The 20,130-nt window shown below is 40.9% G+C and overlaps 1 protein-coding gene across 7 annotated transcripts in view; it reads left to right on the forward strand.

Moving 5' to 3' along the window:
- MARK2 (microtubule affinity regulating kinase 2) overlaps window positions 1-20,130 on the forward strand; it is a 2,737,523-nt gene that overhangs the window by 1,797,186 nt on the left and 920,207 nt on the right. For 6 of the 7 annotated variants that reach the window (XM_044075616.1, XM_044075618.1, XM_044075619.1 and 3 more), the window contains exon 13: window positions 13,095-13,279. In XM_044075616.1, the coding sequence (XP_043931551.1) occupies window positions 13,095-13,279 (185 nt within the window). The remainder of the gene's footprint in view (window positions 1-13,094; window positions 13,280-20,130) is intronic. The other variant, XM_044075617.1, reaches the window with a different exon arrangement.

Below are 20,130 nucleotides of genomic sequence, written 5' to 3' on the forward strand. Positions count from 1 at the left end.
GTTTAATTTGATTCTTGACTGATAGAAAAGTCTATTATATTTTACAGGAAGGTTAGACAAGATGGGTAACACCCTGAATTAACTTTCCCCTTTCATCGTACCTTTAAAGGACATGAAAAAGAAGGGTGAACAAACATCTCCTTATCCAGGGAATCATTCAGAATGTCAGACCTGATATTCTTCGGAAAATTCTGAGAATGCAGACAGGCAACTTTTTGTCAGTACTGACCCCCAGCGAGAGAGAGAGTCTGAGGAATGTCATAAGCCTATCTAAGAGTGTGTTTAATTATCAGAGTCACAGATAATACCAAGGAGTTCAGAGATGTTTCAATCTCTGAAGCAATTAATTTTCTTATATGCACAGAAGAAGCCAGAAGAAAAAAATGGATTTGCAGGCCTAAAGCTCTTATTACACTTTTCAGATTTTTTTTTTTTTGGGGGGGGGGGTAACTGGTTGTCTGGAAAAATGCTGGCTGCAGAGAAGGCATCCATCTTCAAAGACTGACAACACTGGAGGAGCAGCTGCTGGAAAAGAAAATGTGCATAAAAATACATCTGTTGGTACTCTTTCCTCCTCCTTTCTGGGATCCCCCCCCCCAAAAAAAAGAGAAAGATCAGCTTGAAGGATGGTTCATTCCCTAATGTTGACAAGAGTGGTCCTCCCTTACCTGAAATAAGTAGCTGATCAGCAGCAGAGGATGTGGCTGCTTCATGGTCTTCAGTGGTTTCCAAAAGAGGATCCCAGAGGGGTCAAGAGAAAATAAGTGATCCAAGAAGCAAATGACCACAGAGGCATTGCCCATCAGTGACTGATGTGTAGGGGAGTCAAGAGTCCAAATCTAAAGTCCTCGCCTAATCTCTCTTCTTGCTATGGTGTTACTGGGACCAAGGGACTTTGATAATCAGGCCGACTAAGGGCTACTGCAAGCAGATAATCCAAATGTGATGACTGCAGCAGTGAATACACTCGGAACATCTACATTTATGGTAAGTGTACACAACTGTACGTTTTTGTAGTCCGGCATCATGGTCTTGACATCTCCATGTAGTGTATTTTCCATATGTTATGATTGATTCTACAGCAGTGGTATCCATCACTGGTTATGGTGAGTGCACTCGCACAGCTGTGCTTTCTGTCAAGCAAATCTTAAAGGGAGCTTTACACTCCTTTGTGAGAATGTAATAAGTGATATTTTGAAATGGTAAGGCAAGGATTAACTATCTGAATTTCATTTAACACTAAGTTTACTAGCAGTTCATAAATTCACCCAGGCATTTTCTTCGGCATCTGCTATATACAAATAGTAAGTAGGATTGCCACCTTTTTGGATATTCAAAGTGGAGCAAGGGAGGTGTCAAAAGTGAGATGGGTGTGGGCAGGAGTTTGAGATGTTGCATTTTGCACAGGTTTCAAATCAAGCATACTACCATACTTTTAAACTGTCCAGGTTTTCACAGAATGCTCAGATTTTTGACTTGTATTTTTGGTTTGTTCCTCATAAAATGTTAGATGTTCTTCTTGTTTCACTGTTGCAGTCATCACATTTGGCTTATCCCTGCCAGGGTAGCCCTTGGCCGGCCTGAATACCAGAGATTTAGTATTTCTGCATTGGTTGCTGTCGCTTGAGGACTGACGTCAGGTTGTCAGTGGTATAAAGGAAGGCAGCAGATGCCATTACATCAGTCTTTCTTGCCGTGGAGTCCGAAGCAGAAGCTGGTCGGCCGCTACCTGAGTTTTGTTTCCGAATTGAAGTTGAAGTCTTTGATAGCTAAGTACCCCGTTGGGGATCCTTTTTTCATGCACTAACCGATGTCAGCAAAAAGTTGTTAATTGTCTCGCCTGTGGAAAGCAAATACCACACCGGGACTTCGACTCTTATTGCGTCACTTGTCTAGGCCCAGACCACGGTGTCCCTCGTTGTCACTTCTGTGCTTTGTTTAACGGCAGAACTATTCATCTTTGGGCCCTTATTGTAGCCAGTTATTTCCGTTTACAGTCCTCTAATTCCGATATGGCTTCAGTAAACCATCCGACAGCAGATCTTCCATAAAAACATAAAGATAAAGACAGAGACAGGCCGCTCAGGACCAAACCTTCTGACTAATCTTCCGTTAAGCTGGTCGTCAGTCATCCGGAATTCAGTGAGGTGCTTTTGCAGCCCCTGATGCCCGCTTCAGTTCGCAGGCCACTACCGAGACCCTTTCGGAGTCCAGTATGCCACAGAACTCTTCTTCATCTAAGGATCCTGCTGTCGTCTCTACCTTGGATGGGTCCAGAGCCACTGTGCAGGTATCAGCTTCCGAAGAAGGCCTTCACAATACCAAATCTAGACATAAATGGACCCCTTCTTTCATGGCTACCGTTCTTTCAGAATGACCCGAGTTCCTTAGGCTCAGGGGTCAAACCACACCCAAGGAACCGACTACCCATTCTCAGGCGCCTGCTCCCTTGCCTCAGTCTCAAATGCTTAAAATGGCAGAAGACCTTATCATGCTGATTAGGGAAAGCCAAGCCACTCCCTCAAAAAGGAAAAGAGATCAGTCTCCATTAGTTTTGTCTGAACGAGAGTCAGATGAATCCGATGTATCTGACTGTGAAGACATACAGCCCCTCTCCAAATATGAGGATTCTGATGCAGAGGAATCCATTCCTTCAGCCTCTTGCTCAGAAGATTTTCCCTTTGGGGAAACCTTGCATACCTTAAGGGAGCATTTCCAATAGGAGAGTCAAGACTGCCCACAGTCTAAAAAGAGACTCGGAGAGTTCCTGGACCTTCCACAACACAGGCCCTTAGCCATCCCCCCAGACCTAGATGTGGTGGATGATGTCTTCCTTGAATCCAGCTTGACTCCAGACGCCCTCTCTCCTCCTCCGAGAAAACCAGACATTTACTACAGAGTTCTTGACACTCACAAATATTTTTTTTGGAAATCCAGCAGCTGACCCTGAGGTCATTACTCAAGGGCCTAAAGGGGATTAAAGCAACCTCAGCTAAGAATCCCACCCCCTCAGACAGGGATTCCAGAGCACTGGACAGATGGGGTAAAAAAGTATACACCTCAGCTACTTTTGCTATCAGAGCACTAAATTGTCAGTTCCATATGCTTTAGTATCAGCAACATACCTTGGAACTCCTTAAACAAAAGAATTTCCTCCTTTACTGCACGGGCAGAATCTAAAGATTTACAGGACGTAATGCGTTTTGCTGGTCAAGTAACTAAACACACTTTGCACTGTGGTTTTGACGCCCCAGAAGCTTCTTGCAGGGCAGCAGTCTCCGGATCTGTCATTAGAAGACATGCATAGCTTAAGGAGCAACCTCTGCCAGACCATGTCATGTCAAAATTGTTGGATGCACCCTTGCACAGAGATAACATATTTGGCACTAAAGCAGAAGAGGTCTTAAAAAAGATAGAAGAAAAAGCAAAATCTATGCAGACTGTTAAAGATTTCTTACAGGTCCAGCCCCATAGGTTCAGCAGGCATTTTCCCTCCAAGCACTGGTCGTTTCCTGCTCTGAGTAGACAGGGCCAGCCTAGGCCCTGTGGAAACAGGCCCCCCCAGACAGCAGCCCCAGGGGTTGCAGAGATCTAAGCAGTGGACTACCTCCACTTCAAAACCAGGGAGTTCTAAGCTACCCCCTTATGGTAAGAACTCACGATGACTTGCCCCTTCCCAACCTCGCTTCTGCCCACCTTCACATACCCCTAGGAGGAAAATTCCTTTCATGCAAGCACCTGGGCTACCATTGCCAAGGACCAGTGGGCTCTGAATATTGTGTCTCAGGGGTGCAAATTCTCCTTCCACACCCTTCCAACCTCAAAAGGGTTCCCAGATCTACCACCAAATCAGTAAGCAGAGGCTCAAAAATAAATCCATTTCTTGCTCTCCTAGGGGGCAGTAGAGCACGTTCCTGCAGAGCAGATAGGCCAAGGCTTCTACTCCAGACTTTCTGGTGCCCAGAAAAGAGGGCACCTGGCACCCCATCCTCGATCTATCCATTCTAAACACCTTCCTATTGATCCCAAAATTCAAAATGCTCACCCTCCAGCAGCTGCTACCCATGCTGTCCAAGGATGCCTGGCTAGCCATCCCGGACCTAAAAGAGGCCTGCCTCCACATTCCTATCAGGGAGTCCTGCAGAAAATATCTCCACTTCAGGGCAAGATCTCAACACTTCCACTTCTCTGCACTTCCCTTTGGCTTATCTTCTGCTCCCAGAGTTTTCACAAAATGCCTGGCTCCAGCCATTGCCTTTTGCAGACAAAGATCTATTCAAATTTACCCCTACTTAGACAACAACCTTATTCCAGGCAGACAGCCAGGAAATGCTGCTCAAAGACCTGGCCTTTGTAAAGGACCTACTAACCTCCCTAGGGTACACAATCAACGAAAAGAAATCCAAACAGGTACCCACCAAAAAGATAATCTTCCTGGGCTCAAGTCTGGACACGCATCCCAGATGGCATGCCTTACACCAGAGAGACAAATTTTCCTCTTACACCAGAGAGACAAACTTTCCTATCAGCTTACTTCTCTAAACTGGCCACCAGGCCCCAGCTTTCTGCAAGGAAAAATCCTGCAAGCCCTGAGGTTCATGACCTCTTGCATACTGCTCATTCCCTATGCCAGACTGCATATGAGGAAACTTCAGTGGTTCCTAAAGAGCCTTTGATGTCAACACTCTCAAAATCTGGAAACTCTTCTGCCTATTATTCCTTGCCTGAGGAAGGAATTTCTTTGGTGGGCAACAGCCTGTTCCCACAACAAGGGACTGCCCTTCTCCCCACACCCCACTGCCCAGACCCTCACCACAGATGCATCAGACTATGTTTGGGGGTGCATACAGGGCCAATGGAACCCCCAGCAATCCCCCTGCACATCAATCAAAAAGAGATGATGGCTGTGCAGCAGGCCTTGATAGCTTTCATACCCCTTCTCTCTCCAGGGGTTCTCCTGATTAGAACAGACAAACACCACTGTGATGTGGTACATCAAGCAGGGGAGGGACTCACTCCTACCCGCTGTGCAGGCTGGCCATGACCCTTTGGTTCACAGCCTGTTCCATGCAAATACACCTGTTAGCTTAATACCTGCCAGGCTCTCTCAACTCCCTGGCAGACCAATTAAGCAGAAAGCTCTTGGACACCCACTAGTGGTAGCTCAACAGAAACACCTTCTTCCTAATAACTCAGAAATGGGGAACCCTAGAGGTCGACCTCTTTGCCTCCCACACCAATCATCAGCTCAGCAAATTCTGCACCAGGGAGCATCACTGCATGGCTTGGAAAGTGGATGTCCTGTCCTTCCCCTGGGTAAACCTCTCAGTCTGTGCCTTTCCTCCCCTACCTCTCATTTCCAGGGTACTGCTCAAAATAAGGGAGGAAAAAACAAGTACTATTCTCATAGCTCCAGACTGCACTGGTACCCCTTGCTGCACAGCCTGTCCCCGCTGCCTCCATGTATTCCTCAGATTCCAAACCTCCTAACCCAGAGGGAAGGGGACTTCATGCACCCCCAATTGCAGACACTCAGTTTGGCAGCTTGACTTGTACCCTAACCGCTGACCAATCTGTCATCCTCAGTAAACAGGTTCTGGATGTTATCCGAGATGCCAGACGCCCTAGCACCAGAAAGACTTGTACAGATAAATGGAAAAGGTTCTGCACCTGGATCCAGACTAAGGAGCCAGTACGTCACAGCCATCCATCCCTCTCATCCTGGATTACTTAGCTGACCTACTACACAGTGGTCTCTCTTTCTCCTCTGTAAAAATTCATGCCTCTGCTATTTCTGCTCATTTTCCCACAGAGCAGCCTCTCTTTTCACACCCTCTGATTAAACAGTTCCTCAGAGAGGCTAGCAACTTGAGGCCCCCCAGAAGGGCACCAACACCAGCTTGGAACCATAACTTTTTCTTGGAAAAGCTCACCCTGCCCCCTTTTGAACCAGCTTCTTCTACAGAGCTAAAATTTCTCTCCTGGAAGACAGCCTTCCTCCTGGCCATCAGTTCAGCAAGAAGAGTCTCTGAGCTGCAAGCACTCATGGCTGTGGGAATCCTTCATCATCTTCCATGCAGACAGAGTATCCCTCAGAACTAATCCATCCTTCATGCCCAAGGTGGTGTCCAGTGCGGCTGTCAACCAGTCCATCCATTTACCCACCTTCTTTCCTAACCCCCAGAACAAGGGGGAAAGGATTCTGCACTCTCTAGATGTGCACAGACAGCTCAGATACTGTCTGGACAGGACTAAACCCTTCAGAAAGTCTGATCAATTGCTGGTTGGCTTTGCTTCAGGGGCAGAAGGCAAAGACATCTCCAAGCAAACCATTTCCAAATGGATAGCACACTGCATCCATTTATGCTACAAACAACTTGGCAAGCCTCTCCCCAAGGGGGTCAGGACACACTCCACCAGAGCAGCCGCCACCTCTGCAGCTTTCCTCATAGGAGTCCCCACCAGGGACATCCTGGAGGCTGCCACCTGGACATCTGTTCATGCTTTTACCAAGCATTACCACCTGCCTCTTGTCTCCAAATCCAGGGCAGGGTTTGCCTCTGCAGTCCTGCTAGTCAGCTCCTAGCTTCCTGGACTTCCTCCACCCTTTTCCTCAGCTTTGGGAATCTACCTAAATGTGATGACTGCAGTAGTGAAACATGAAGAACATAGTACAGTTGTATACACTTACCATAAATGTAGATGTTCGAGTGTATTCACTGTTGCAGTCCTGCTTTCCCTCCCTCCATCCCTCTTTCTCTTCCTTCTTTTTTCCCTTGTTGTTCTTTCCTTAAAAGGGACATATTGGTATTTATTTTCCACTGGTGGGGTTCTACCACCTGAGCCTGGCCCTCCTACCTTGGGGGCTCCTGACAGGTTAGTAGGGCAAGAAAAACTGATGTAATGGCGTTGGATGCCTTCCTTTATACCACTGACGACCTGACATCAGTCCTAAAGCAACAGCAATCGACGCAAAAAATATTAAGTCTCTGGTATTCAGGCCGGACGAGGGCTACCCTGACAGGGATAACCCAAATATGATGACTGCAACAGTGAATACACTCGAACATCTACATTTATGGTAAGTGTACACAACTGCACTTTTTCTGGCTAATCTTTGGCGAATCATTGATGATTGAAGTCAGGAAAATAATGACAAACATTTGAATTTCTGACATCATGCTAATGCAAAATATATTGTTATATTAACTTTCTACATTTGTAAGGGCAATTTTTAAAAATTGTGCCTATTTTTGGGCCTTTTGTCCCACCATGATTTATGGCTTTGTGCAGATTTCTTGCTATAAGAGGTTGAGAGGTATACATACAACTGTGACAGTACTGTTTTACTCCACCTTTGGTGATTTAAAGGCATTAGTATTCCCCACAGAAGGTGTTTTCCGAAGCAGTGATAAAATTATATGTTTCAGATTCTGCATGAACCTTGTCACATTCCATCCTCACTGTTTGCATTGATTTCAGGCAGGTGAACTCCCTCAACATTTTTTTTTTTTTTTGCTGCTCCTAGTATCCAAATAAAGCAATCTCAATATACCTCTGCTATGCATAACATCATGGTTATTAGTGTATGCCAGATTGTACAGCACACCCACTAGCAGTACCTTTTAAAAAGTGGAAATCTATAACATGTTTACACATAAAGTGCTGAGGGGGTATTCTCAGCATTTGGCACTGCAGTTTATTTAATGGTTGGTTACATATTGTTGATGCCAGTTTAATATTTTGCCCAGACTCTGTGCTATTATATGATGATTCTACTAAAGATTCCAAGTTTTAGGATCTTTCACTGTGATAACAAGTAAATATTTCATTTGTAGAAAAATGGTAGATATTTGTCATGGCTCAAATAACAATCAGGACTTTACTAACTTCAGAAAATCAGTAGTAAGTTGATGGGTTTGTCAGCGTGGTGAGTGAGTAACACGGGGATGTACTGTGTGTGTGTGTGTGTGCGTGCTATAATCTCATTGAGGTCTTTAGTCAGATTAAACAGTCTGGAAGTAAGTGTTCCAAATGACCATTAACGACGTGTGGCTAATTCATTAACATTTAATGCTCTTTACCCTATGTATGACAATCGATAAACTTTTAGTAATGTTTTTCAAAAGATTGCATATGGTGAAACTTGGAGTTCAAAGGAGTAGAATTAAAATATAAATGGTTAAATAGTTTGTGACCAGCTGCAACTAATTATATATTTTTAATTAGAATCTTGGTAATAATATGACTGTCTGTCCTCAAACTTGCCTTGTACTGTGAACCACCTCTTAAAAAGTTAACTTTAACCAGACCCTATTTTAAGTTGGACTTTAAACTGGCATATGCCTTATTAAATTTAAGGACTTCTAGCATTTGAATGTAAGGAAAAACGTGTGTTTAAATGCAGACCTCCCAAATATGTTTACTTGATGCTTGTGAAATAAATCTTTCATAAATGTTTGTTGTTCTATAAGTCCTTTGAAGATTACTATAACACTAGCTTTAAAAGTGTAGCAGATTATTAGAAAACGGGTGTTTTTGCATATTAAGTAAAACTCTAGTTAAAATTATCTGTATAGCTGATGACAGCAACTCTTAATACAAATGTTTGTAGCATGTTAATTTATGCATTCATAAGTGTCTCTAAATTAAGAGCGTTAAGTTATGGGAAAAAGTAGTGGAAGCTAGGTTAAGAAGGGAGGTAGGTGATGATTAGTGATCAGCAGTATGGCTTCTTGCCAGGAAAGAGCACTACAGATGCGATGTTTGCTCTGAGAGTTTTGATAGAGAAGTACAGAGAAGGTCAGAAGGAGTTGCATTGTGTCTGAAAGCATATGACAGGGTGCCTAGAGAAGAATTGTGGTATTGTATGAGCATGTCGGGAGTGGCAGAGAAGTATGTAAGAGTGGTACAGGATACGTACAAGGGTAGTGTGACAGCGATGAGATCTGCAGTGGGAGTGACAGATGCGTTTAAGGTGGAGGTGGGATTACATCAAGGATTAGCTCTGAACCCATTCTTATTTGCACTGGTGATGGACAGGTTGACAGACATGATCAGACAGGAGTCCCCGTGGACTATGATGTTTGCAGATGACATTGTGATATCTAGTGATAGTAGGGAACAGGTTGAGGAGACCCTGGAGAGATGGAGATATGCTCTAGAGAGGAGAGGAATGAAGGTCAGCCTGACTAAGACAGAATATATGTGTGTGAATGAAAGGGAGGATAGAGGAATGGTGAGGATGCAGGGTGTAGAGTTGGCGAAGGTGGATGAGTTTAAATACTTGGGATCAACAGTTCAGAGTAATGGCGAGTGTGGAAGGAGGTGAAGAAGAGAGTACAGGCAGGGTGGAATGGGTAGAGAAGTGTGTCAGGAGTGATTTGTGACAGACAAGTACCAGTAAGAGTGAAAGGGAAGGTCTACAAAAGGGTAGTGAGATCAGCTATGTTATATGGGTTGGAGACAGTGACATTGACAAAAAGGCAGGAGTCAGAGCTGGATGTGGTAGAGTTAGATGTTAGGATTTGCACTGGGTGTGACGAGGGTCGACAGGATTAGGAATAAGTATATTAGAGGGTCAGCCCAGGTTGGACAGTTTGGAGACAAAGCCAGAGAGACGAGATTGCATTGGTTTGGACATGTGCTGAGGAAGGATGCTGAGTATATTGGGAAAAGGATGCTAAGGATGAAGCTGCCAGGTAAGAGGAAAAGAGGAAGGCCTAAGATAAGGTTTATGGATGTGGTTAGAGAGGACATGCAGGTGGTTGGTGTGTCAGAGCAAGATGCAGAGGACAGGAAGAAATGGAAACAGGTGTTCCGCTGTGGCGACCCCTAACCGGGAAAAGCTGAAAGAAGAAGAAGGTTGAGCAGTGATGAGTGCAAGGCAAAAATCATAAGAGTTGAGGGGATATGTCCGTATAAGTGTTAAGTAACATTTCGGTTAGCTTATATTTTTACATGGAATGTATACTTAAAGTAGGATTGTAGTATTTGAAGGCACAATCAAGCAACCAGTAATTCAGTTAATTCAAGTTACATGCAGGATCTGGGGATTATTGGCAACTGTTTGCTGAATGATTCAGACCTTTTCCCTTCTATATATAACCACAAACCAAGAATGAAGAAATAAAATATGACCTGCCACAGATACCGCAATAAATTTATTATTACAAACAATAATTTAAAACATTTACTTTTCCCTTCTGTATGTCTGATAAATTTCTATTTTTTCTTATTTGTAAACTGAATGTAATCTTCTACCTTAAACTGAAAACTATTCTGGCTAGAAGTTGCTCAGTCCTGTGGGAAAGATGAACACTTTTTCTCTTTGCACATTTATTTTGCTTTATGCAGAAGACTGGGAGATGAGGATATTTTCTGTTTATGTAGATTGGTGTTTTATTTAGATAGTGATATTCAAGGTTATTGCAAAGTCTTTTATTGGAAAGTTGGAGGCATTTGTAATGTAATGTAATGTGGAATGTGTTCAGGGAGTAAAAGTTAAGTGAAAAAAACAACCAAAAATCTGAAAGTAAAGCTATTTGGTTAGTGTGTATTGGTATTTTCATGATACTATGAAATAGGGAAGGTGTTTGCTCTTCAGTTAATTGTAAACCTGGATATTTGTAAGCCTAAACTTCTAAAGTTAAAAACAACTTGTCGATAAAGACTTGGAAGTTGAAGATTTTGTGCCCCTTGATAACTGGATGCAGGAAGCAGACTAGAGTAATCAAAACTGGAGCTGTCCAGCTGTGTGGCTAAACACGGGCTGTGACCCAGATAATCTGACTTTGAGTAGCAACTTAGTTGCTTGAAGAATTGAACAAGAGGGGTGAGTGGGTAAGCAGTGGGTCCCATGCCCTAGAGAAAGGGGAATGCTGGTTCAACTGGTTGCTTCACCATCTGCAAGTGGAGGCTTGCAAGTAAAGTTTTAGCTAATAGCCAAAGATATGGGCATGGTTTACCAAGCTGTAAAACTAGCTCTCATTAGTGTACGGATGGGAGTGTTTACATGCACAGGAGGGCATAGTAAGCCCCAGTGGTGACATGGGCTCTCACATCATCCACTATTGGTAGGGTTCGGGCTTAAAATATCAGTGCTGTCTTTGCTTTCATTTCCTAATGCGAACAAGGACAGAAGCAACCTCAAAGCTGTGTGGACCTCGGAGATTTTTTTTTCTTCAGGAGGACAGCAGTTGTTGCTGAAGGTGTGATAAGAAAGAGAGGGGTACCTGGGATTATATTTTTTGGGAATGCAAATAGTTGCTAGATTTTAAAAATTCCTTAAAGGGTACATTGTCAAAAATGCTAGAGAAGCAAATTGTTTTAACAAAGAAAATGATTCCCTTGAGAATGGATATATAAATTGAATTGCCTAAATGCAGGATGGCCCAACTAAGTTTAATATTGATGACTCCCAAAAAAACAATTTCTAGAAAATGGAAATCAGAAACAAAAACGACTGCGACAGAATTATTGAATGCTGTAAAGATGATGAAAGAATTGAGGTGGGATCTTTAGAAAAGGAAATGAGCAAACTATGTGAAAATAAATGGAATCTGTTGAAATGATACATATAGAATAATAATTAGGAAGAGGAGGAGTATCTCAGGGAAGACAAGACTTGAGTAATCTTTATAATGTTAAATTGAATACTAAAGACAAAAATCATATTTATGTAATGCATGGAAAAAGTAGTTGTAATGTTTTTCTCTTTTATAATTTAATATTACTTTTGTTACTGTGTAATATGTGATAGTAAAGATGTTTTTAAAAAAGTCATTTTTCTGCCTGCCTTTAGGGTGTTCAAAACATATGGCTAGACTTCAAGATCCTCACATATCAATAGCCTAGTAAGCACCTGTGATTGTCTCATTAGTTGTACAAGCAGTGATGCAGACTTGAAACTGACTGCTTCACCTCAATCCAGAACACATTTATAGTAAGTATGGAAGGGAAAGTAGTTGAGAATGATCTGAGTATGAAATCGTTAATTTTTCATTTTTTGGTGTTAGTTGAAGGGGATGCAAGTCATCACCCCCCCCCCCCCCAAAGTAATGCCACCACAAGTTGCCAACAATGGTAAACAAAAAAAAAAGTCATTCAGATGTTGAACCTTACAGAATTCTACTGATAAAGATTTATTGGATAAGAACGCCTGCACTGCTTCATTTCTTTAATTGCTCAGATTAGTATCTAATGAGTTGTCACAATGGTATATTAAAGGCTGCATAACTTATTTGAGAAAAACACAGGTAACCAAACCAAGTTTAACACCACTGAAAAATATTTATTCTGTAAAGTAACATTTTCTCTGTGTTTTTGAAGACGTACTATGTCTGATTAGAGCCCTTTTGATTGATGTTTCCATTGAAAGCCACACTGAATGTCTGTGACACCATGGGTAAGTGTCCCTTTAACTGAATGTAACTCTTGAGTACCTCAAGAAGCTTTTCAAGTAAATGTATAATGACATTACATTTGCATCCTTCCCTACTTTATTCATTTCCTGTTAATTGTTTTACCCATTGATGAATCTGAAAGAGCTACACTTTTGGTGATTCTTTAAGTACTTTTTGTCTTCAGAAATGTCTCTAGTACCAGATAATTTCCTTTTCCTGTGAGTTTGCCAACTTTTTGGCATTCTTTCTCTTTTTGTTTCCCCACTGTTTGGGTTCATAGGTTTCATGTTAATCTCTTCCTTGCCACGTGTACACCTGGTCATAATCATCTGGTGAAGTCAGCAGACAGCACTACTGGTGATTTCTGCTCAGCAGATGTGCTGTCTAGCTAAAATGGTGAATATGTACTGCAGAACGTCTTGGAGACACAATGATCTATTAACTGTAAAACTTTGCAAATGAAATATTCTTGCACTTATCACGCACATAGCATCAGTGGCTTGTCATTTTATGCTGAATCAGCTGCAGCAGAGGACATCATTTGCTGCGTGAATTCACTGTTTACAGCAGGATGTCATTGTTATCTTCATAAGATTAATTCCCTTTGTATCATAAATGACAAGCTGGGGTAGTTAAGTACAGGTGTAGTAGTTGTAATTGTGTATTAATTTTTTCCACTTCTTACTCTAGCAGGACCTGCTATTCCTACATCCAACTCTTACACCAAGAAGACCCAGGCTATTAACTCTGAGAACAGGCGTCCTGATGAAGACCGGGACAGAGAAGCAGGACGCAAGTCTAGTAGTAGTGTTCGAGTACCTGCAAGTCCACTTGCTGGACTGGATAGAAAGAAAACCACTCCAACTCCATCCACGGTTAGTGTCACCAGCAGTCCGTTGACCATAGGTTGTTTAGAGAATGAGAAAAAAACACCTGGAGAACAGCAATCAGTCCACGCTCTATTATGAAAGTAGAATGTCCACAAATTTGTAACTGCAAACCAGTCCACGCTTTATTGTAAAAGTAGATCATCCACAAAGTTGTTGACCTAGGTTTCGTCCCCTCAGCAGGATTTCATCAGAACCGTTAAAAATTCACATACATTCCTTTTTATGTGTATCCACCCAGTACACCAATTAATTTCCCTCCAAATTATTTAAAGCAACATGACCATATTCTCTCAAAACTTGCTAAAAATGCATTCAACATATTATTTATATAAATAAAATTATTGATAAAATACTTTGAATATTTTGTTTTTTATATAAATATAAAATTCATAATACTATTATCATTTCATTTAACACATCCATATAAAATTATAATTCTAAAGTAATAAATATGATACCCCAAATAGACATACTAACCTAAACTAATCTGGTGTTAGCTTAGCCACCTACCTTCCTAGTATATTTTTTAACTTCACTGTAGGGGCAATGCTAGCACTATCATTAATACCCGGATAGTTTTGGGCATCCAGCCTAAGTTGCCATTTAAGTTTGCATATATCTAGATGGACATCTAATACCTTACCCTGAATATCATTTTTAATTTGTTGAATTACACAAAATTTAAAATAATGCTCTGGATATTCAGCAATATGTCTGGCAAGGGCATAGGTGGATTTAAGATGCCTGATGTCCAAAACATGTTCGTTAATTCTTTCCCTAAAGTGTCTGGAAGTTTTTCCCACATAGAATGCAGGACATGCCTTATATTTGGCTAAATACACCACATTTTGAGTGTAACAGACCCTATGTATGGATGTTAGGGAAGAAATCATTCGGAAAAGGAATAATGGTATGTATAAGGTGATCCTGATAGAGGCTGCTGGGTAAGTTTCCAATCAATTGGCAGTTAATATTGATAAAGTAGAATTAAAAAATAAAAGTGAAGATGTAGTATTCGTCACTATATATAACCAGGATTCAGATTGGTTCATGTGGACGTTAAAGAAGAACTGGGCCATCTTACATTTGGACAAGAATGTAGAAAGTAAGATGGGTGGTGTCCCCAGGTTTGTGTTTCGGAAGGACAAATCCTTCAAAGAGATCTTGGAGAAGGGGTCCCATCAACAGCCATCTAATGCTGGGAGAATGATGGGTAACTTTTTAAATGTGGGAGATGCAGCACATGCAAACACATTATGGAAACGGGTAAGAACATCAAAGTGAATAATTATTTTATCTCCTTAATGGGGCATTATAATTGTTACACTCAAAATGTGGTGTATTTAGGCAAAATGTGAGGCATATTCTGCATTCTCTGTGGGAAAAACTTCCAGACACTTTAGGGAAAGAATTAACAAACATGTTTTGGACATCAGGCATCTTAAATCTACCAATGCCCTTGTCAAGACATATTGCTGAATATCCAGAGCATTATTTTAAATTTTGTGTAATTCAACAAATTAAAAATGATATTTAGGATAAGGTATTAGATGTCCATCTAGATATATGCAAACTTAAATGGCAACTTAGGCTGGATGCCCAAAACTATCCGGGTATTAATGATAGTGCTAGCATTGCCCCTACATTGAAGTTAAAAAATATACTAGGAAGGTAGGTGGCTAAGCTAACACTGGATTAGTTTAGGCTAGTATGTCTATTTGGGGTGTCATATTTATTACTTTAGAATTATAATTTTTATATGGATGTGTTAAATGAAATGATAGTATTATGAATTTTATATTTATATAAAAACAAAATATTTAAAGTATTTTATCAATAATTTTATTTATATAAATATGTTGAATGCATTTTTAGTAAGTTTTGAGAGATTATGGTCATGTTGCTTTAAATAATTTGGAGGGAAATTAATTGGTGTACTGGATGGATACACATAAAAAGGAATGTGTGAGTTTTTAACTGTTCTGATGAAGTCCTGTTGGGACGAAACCTAGGTCAACAGCTTTGTGGATTATCTACTTTTACAATAAAGCGTGGACTGGTTTGCTGTTACAAATTTGTGGACATTCTACTTTCATAATAGAACGCAGATTGATTGCTGTTCTCCAGGTGTTTTTTTCTCAGTATTTGTTGGTTTGGTCCCAAGTTTGTTTAGAGAATGAGGAGAACTGAACATTTTAAGTAGATCTCATATATGAGCTTTTTCAGATACAGAAGCCTTTTAAATTACTTTATAAACAGTGTATATTTTATGAATATTTTCTGAAGTTTCATATTAAAGCTATAACATTTGCTTAACACTTTATTGGTCATTTACTTTGATGGCACAGATGTATTTTGTGAGCAGCTGCAGTGGCAAATATTAGAAAACAAAAAATGAGCTACTTTTGAAATCCACACGACTCTGAATATCTGTGTCAAAACAGCTGTTATTTATTCTGCTGTGCTGTGGAATCTGAATAGTTTTTTTTTCTATTTCAGTTTGTCATCTGTCTGCATAAAACAGTTTGCGTAGTGTGCAGTTGTGATAAAATCTAGAAAAGTCCAGTCCTGAAATGTGTAAACTGTGAATTAGTCAGATTTGTGCATTTGGTACTACTGCAAGCAATCATATGTAAGGGGGCATATGAGTAACTTGTCACATGCTTGAGTAAACAGTGTCAGAATTTTTCAAGTTTTATGCAAAATGTGTGGTGTGTTGGTTTATCTGCATCTAGAGGTTTTGGCCTACTCTGAGGTTTCCATTCCTGTTTAGTAGAACTGAAGGTCAGTCTGTTGTTAAAGAGTAGGTTTGTGCCTGGCAGATGCTTTCTTTGTACAGTGTGCATGTATTCCTTGTGTCTTTAGATTCTTCCGTATCCCAGAGATCACCAATAAATGAATTGGTGAGTCTTTTCAGTTGCCAGTAAGTGGGTGTCTGTGTGTATTAGGTTATTGTGATGGACTGTTGACCTCATTAACAGTTATTTGCCTTATATTCAGTGAACGCTACTGTGGGCTCTAATTCCCACATGACCCTGAGTAGGATGTGTGGGTACTAAAAAATAAATGAAGGACAAGAGTGGCCAGACGTTTGGAGTGAACTGTAAATTGTGTCGCCCTTCTGTATCTCCACGGTGGCTGTCTGCCCTTTAGAAAGTAGTTAATCGATGAGTCTTACATTCTTGTTCTAGTGACGAGAAGAGGGTACTTGCTTTTGTTGATTTCATAAACAGAGGGGATAAGGGGTATACTGCTTTTTTTAAAACATTATTAAACGTGACATTAATAAATGGACGTAGATAACTCTACACTTATACAAAAGAAAATGAAGAATACTAGCATCTGTCATATTTTTGCACGGTATACATTTTAACAGTTTTCATTCACTTCAACATTACATACATTGCTCAATTCCTGCCTTCTCTTAAATTTCACTTGCCCTCCTGAACAGTGTTTTGCTTGTAGTATTCTCACAAATTCCATTTATTTCTATGCAGTTTGCTCCTTTCTTTTTCTAAATATCCTTTTCTTTTATCTATTTTACAATATTCAGTACTTCAGCTACATTTTGTATAGATTTTGATTTCCATTTTCTAGTAATTGCTTTTGGAGCCATTAACATTAATTTGAATAAGGACGTATGTTTGGCCAGTGCAAATCATGTATCCCACCTCAGAAGAATCATGTGCTTGGTTACAACAATTTGCTCTCCCAACAACTCAAAGTATTCTGTAGGGCATTTTTAAAACCTGCCAACTCACTGCATTCTTAAAAAAAAAAAAAAAAAAAAAAAAGAAAGAATGGTATCCAGGTATCTCACTCATTCCCATCAGAAATGTTTTTCATGCAAATGCTGGAGGTCAAATCTCCTTGCGGTTTAAAAATACCTATAGAAATACTTCAAAGCAAAAATCCTAATCCTTCTCGACTTTGTTGCTTACTTGGGTGCCATGCAGATGTCCTCCTATGGTTACTTGGTGTATTGCCTTTTCATTATTTCTTCCTAATCTTTTCTAACTTCTTCCAATTGATTCTTATAGTTATCATGCAATATTTTATATGCCCTACTAAGTATCCTGTTTTTCTCTTATTTTTTTAACAGAAACTTCGTATCTTTTTTTTCTCTCTCATTTTTTTAACAGCAACTTCGGTTCTAAATGCATTTGAAATCCCCTTTATCTTTGTCTGTACTGTTGTCTCACTACCTTCTCTGCCAGGGAATCTATAACTTGCAGTCTACCGTCTGTTTAACCTCATCACAATCTAATACCTTTCCCTATCTAGTTATTTGCTTCCAAAACCTTGGCTCCTTCACTAATTTTCTCTAGTAAATTCCAGTCCCCTCTTTCCTACTTTTATACCCCTACATGTGGTCATCCCTATTGAGTAAAATCTCCTTTCTCCATTCCCATGTTGACTTGGTTCTTAGAGTACTTTCTGCTTCGGTATGAATGGTAATATTCTTTATGATGGCTGTTGTTCTCCATAAGGGCTTGCTTCCAAAATCTTACTTTTGCTTTACTTTTCAACCCCCAACCTCTCCCCCATTTCATCATCATTCATTTCCAGTTTGACTTGCAACCTTCTACTTGCGTTTTGTGTATGAGCCTTAACTGAGTAGCTCAAAATATCCCTTCAAATCAGGTAATCCTAAATCACCTTGATCTGTGTGGAGAATCCGCTTGTCCCACTTAACTCTCTATTAATTATGGTTCATAACATTTTCTGAAGAAGTTAGTTGAGTATTAAATCGAACGAAAGCACTAAAAATATCTTGGAGTCTGGCTCTTCCTTTGTGGCTTAGTTGTGCTTTTTTGCTTTTTATTACGTTTCTTGGGCGAGGTGGTTGTGATTTACAACTTTGTCTACAATTGATAATGGTATGCCTGACTAATATATAAAACTAAATGGACTGGAAGCATTTTCATAAAGTGTATCTTGCTATCCATAATCAGCAGCTTCCAGTTTCTCAGTTGTTTTTCTGCTTATTCTTGTTCCACAAATACTGTAATAGTAATTTTTAGTATATACACTTAATCTTATGTTCCCATAAATATGACCATCACTTAATTAGTGTGTGGGTACATAGTTTACCACTATAGCTGATGTTCATCGTGTTTCACTGTTGCAGTCATTACACTTGGGTTATCCTGCTGGCAGGCGACCCGCAGTCGGCCCGAGTTCCAAAGTCTTGGTCCTGCGTCGGTTGCTGTCGCCTCTTCCCTGACGTCAGTGCGCCAGGGGTATAAAAGATGCAACCGATGCCATTTTCGTCAGTCTTTCTTGCCGCTCAGTGCCCGAAGCAAAAGCAGTTTGCAAGTGCCGGTCGGCCAACTCCTGAGATTTTCAAAATTGAGTTTCAGATCCGAAGTCTTCAATAAAGCTAAGTACCCGTTAGAAACTTTTCTTGCTCCAGACCGATGTCAGTAAAAGTTAATAACTGTATTTCTTGTAGGAAGCAAATACCTCATAAGGACTTCCACTCTAATTGTATTCCTTGCCTAGGCCCTGACCGCGACGTTACCAGTTGTCGGTTTTGTGCTAGATTCAATAAACACACTATTAAACGTCGGTTTGATTTTGCTTTACATTATTTTGGCCAAAGGTTTAATTACATAATGCCGTTGGAACAACCGACGACTGGAATTTATAAAAAACGCAGACAAAGAAAAGGACAGGCATCAGAGGTCCAAAACCGACGACAAAGCCTCTTCTAGGCCAGTCGCCGGTTCTCAGTGAGGCGCTTTCGCAGCCCACGACACCCACTACCTCAGAGCCACAGGCTGTAATCGACAGCCACGTGGAAACACTGAGGCCTGTGGAAACTCAAGGTATTAGGCCTACGGAAACCATTCCCTCAGATGGGTCCGGAGCCGCTGAGCAGGCATCTGCTTCTGAGGGTGTTTTTAGACCTTCACAGCTTACAATTAAGCCCGCTATAGCTGCCAAGGCAAAGTCAAAGACACCATTAAAGACAAGGAAACAAGTACAGTATTCTCCAGAACAGTCATCCATGCCAAAGAAACAGATGCTTAAAATGGCCAAAGACCTAATTACTTTAATCAGGGGTTCCCATCCCCTCCCATCCCCCTCTTGACAAAAGGCCTAGGCAAGGCACTGACTATGATTCCTCTGACCAGGTTTCTATTTCCTCTGATTCCTCTTCTGATCAGGGATATTCTCTCCCTTCCTATGAGGACTCTGATGCAGAATAGTCTATAACCTTCAGCCTCTCCACCTGAGGATTATTCTTTTGGGGAAACCCTGCACACCATGAGGGAGCATTTCCATTGGGAGAGCCAGGATTATTCAGAATCCAAGAAAAGGCTCAGAGACTTCCTTTTATTGCCTCAGCACAGGCCCCTGGCTATCCCCCTGTGCTTGATATTGTTGATTATGTTTTCTCTGAATCCAGTCTGTCTCCTGATTCTTTACCCCTTGCACCAGTCAAGCCAGACAGGTGTTACAGGGTCCCTGACTCTCATAAATTTCTTTACAAAAACCCCGCTGCAGACCCAGAAAAAATTTCCCAGGATCCCAAAGGGGTTAAGGCTTCCACTGCTAAAAATCATGTCCCCCTCGGATAGGGATTCCAGAGCTCTGGACAGATGGGGGAGAAAAAGTTTACACTTCTGCTACTTTAGCTGTAAGGGCTTTAAATTGCCAGTTTCACATGCTTAAATATCAACAGTACCTCATGTCATTGTTAAAACAGAAAATGGTTTCAAATTCAGAAAGTCCTGACAGTAAGGAAATGCAGGATTTATTGCATGCAGTTGAACAAGTGGGAAAGCATACTCTGCAATGTGGTTTTGATTAGAGGCTTCTTGTAGAGC

This window comes from Protopterus annectens, chromosome 6.part1 (genome assembly GCF_019279795.1).
Source record: "Protopterus annectens isolate FY-2018-M chromosome 6.part1, PAN1.0, whole genome shotgun sequence".
Taxonomy (NCBI): Eukaryota; Metazoa; Chordata; order Ceratodontiformes; family Protopteridae; genus Protopterus; species Protopterus annectens.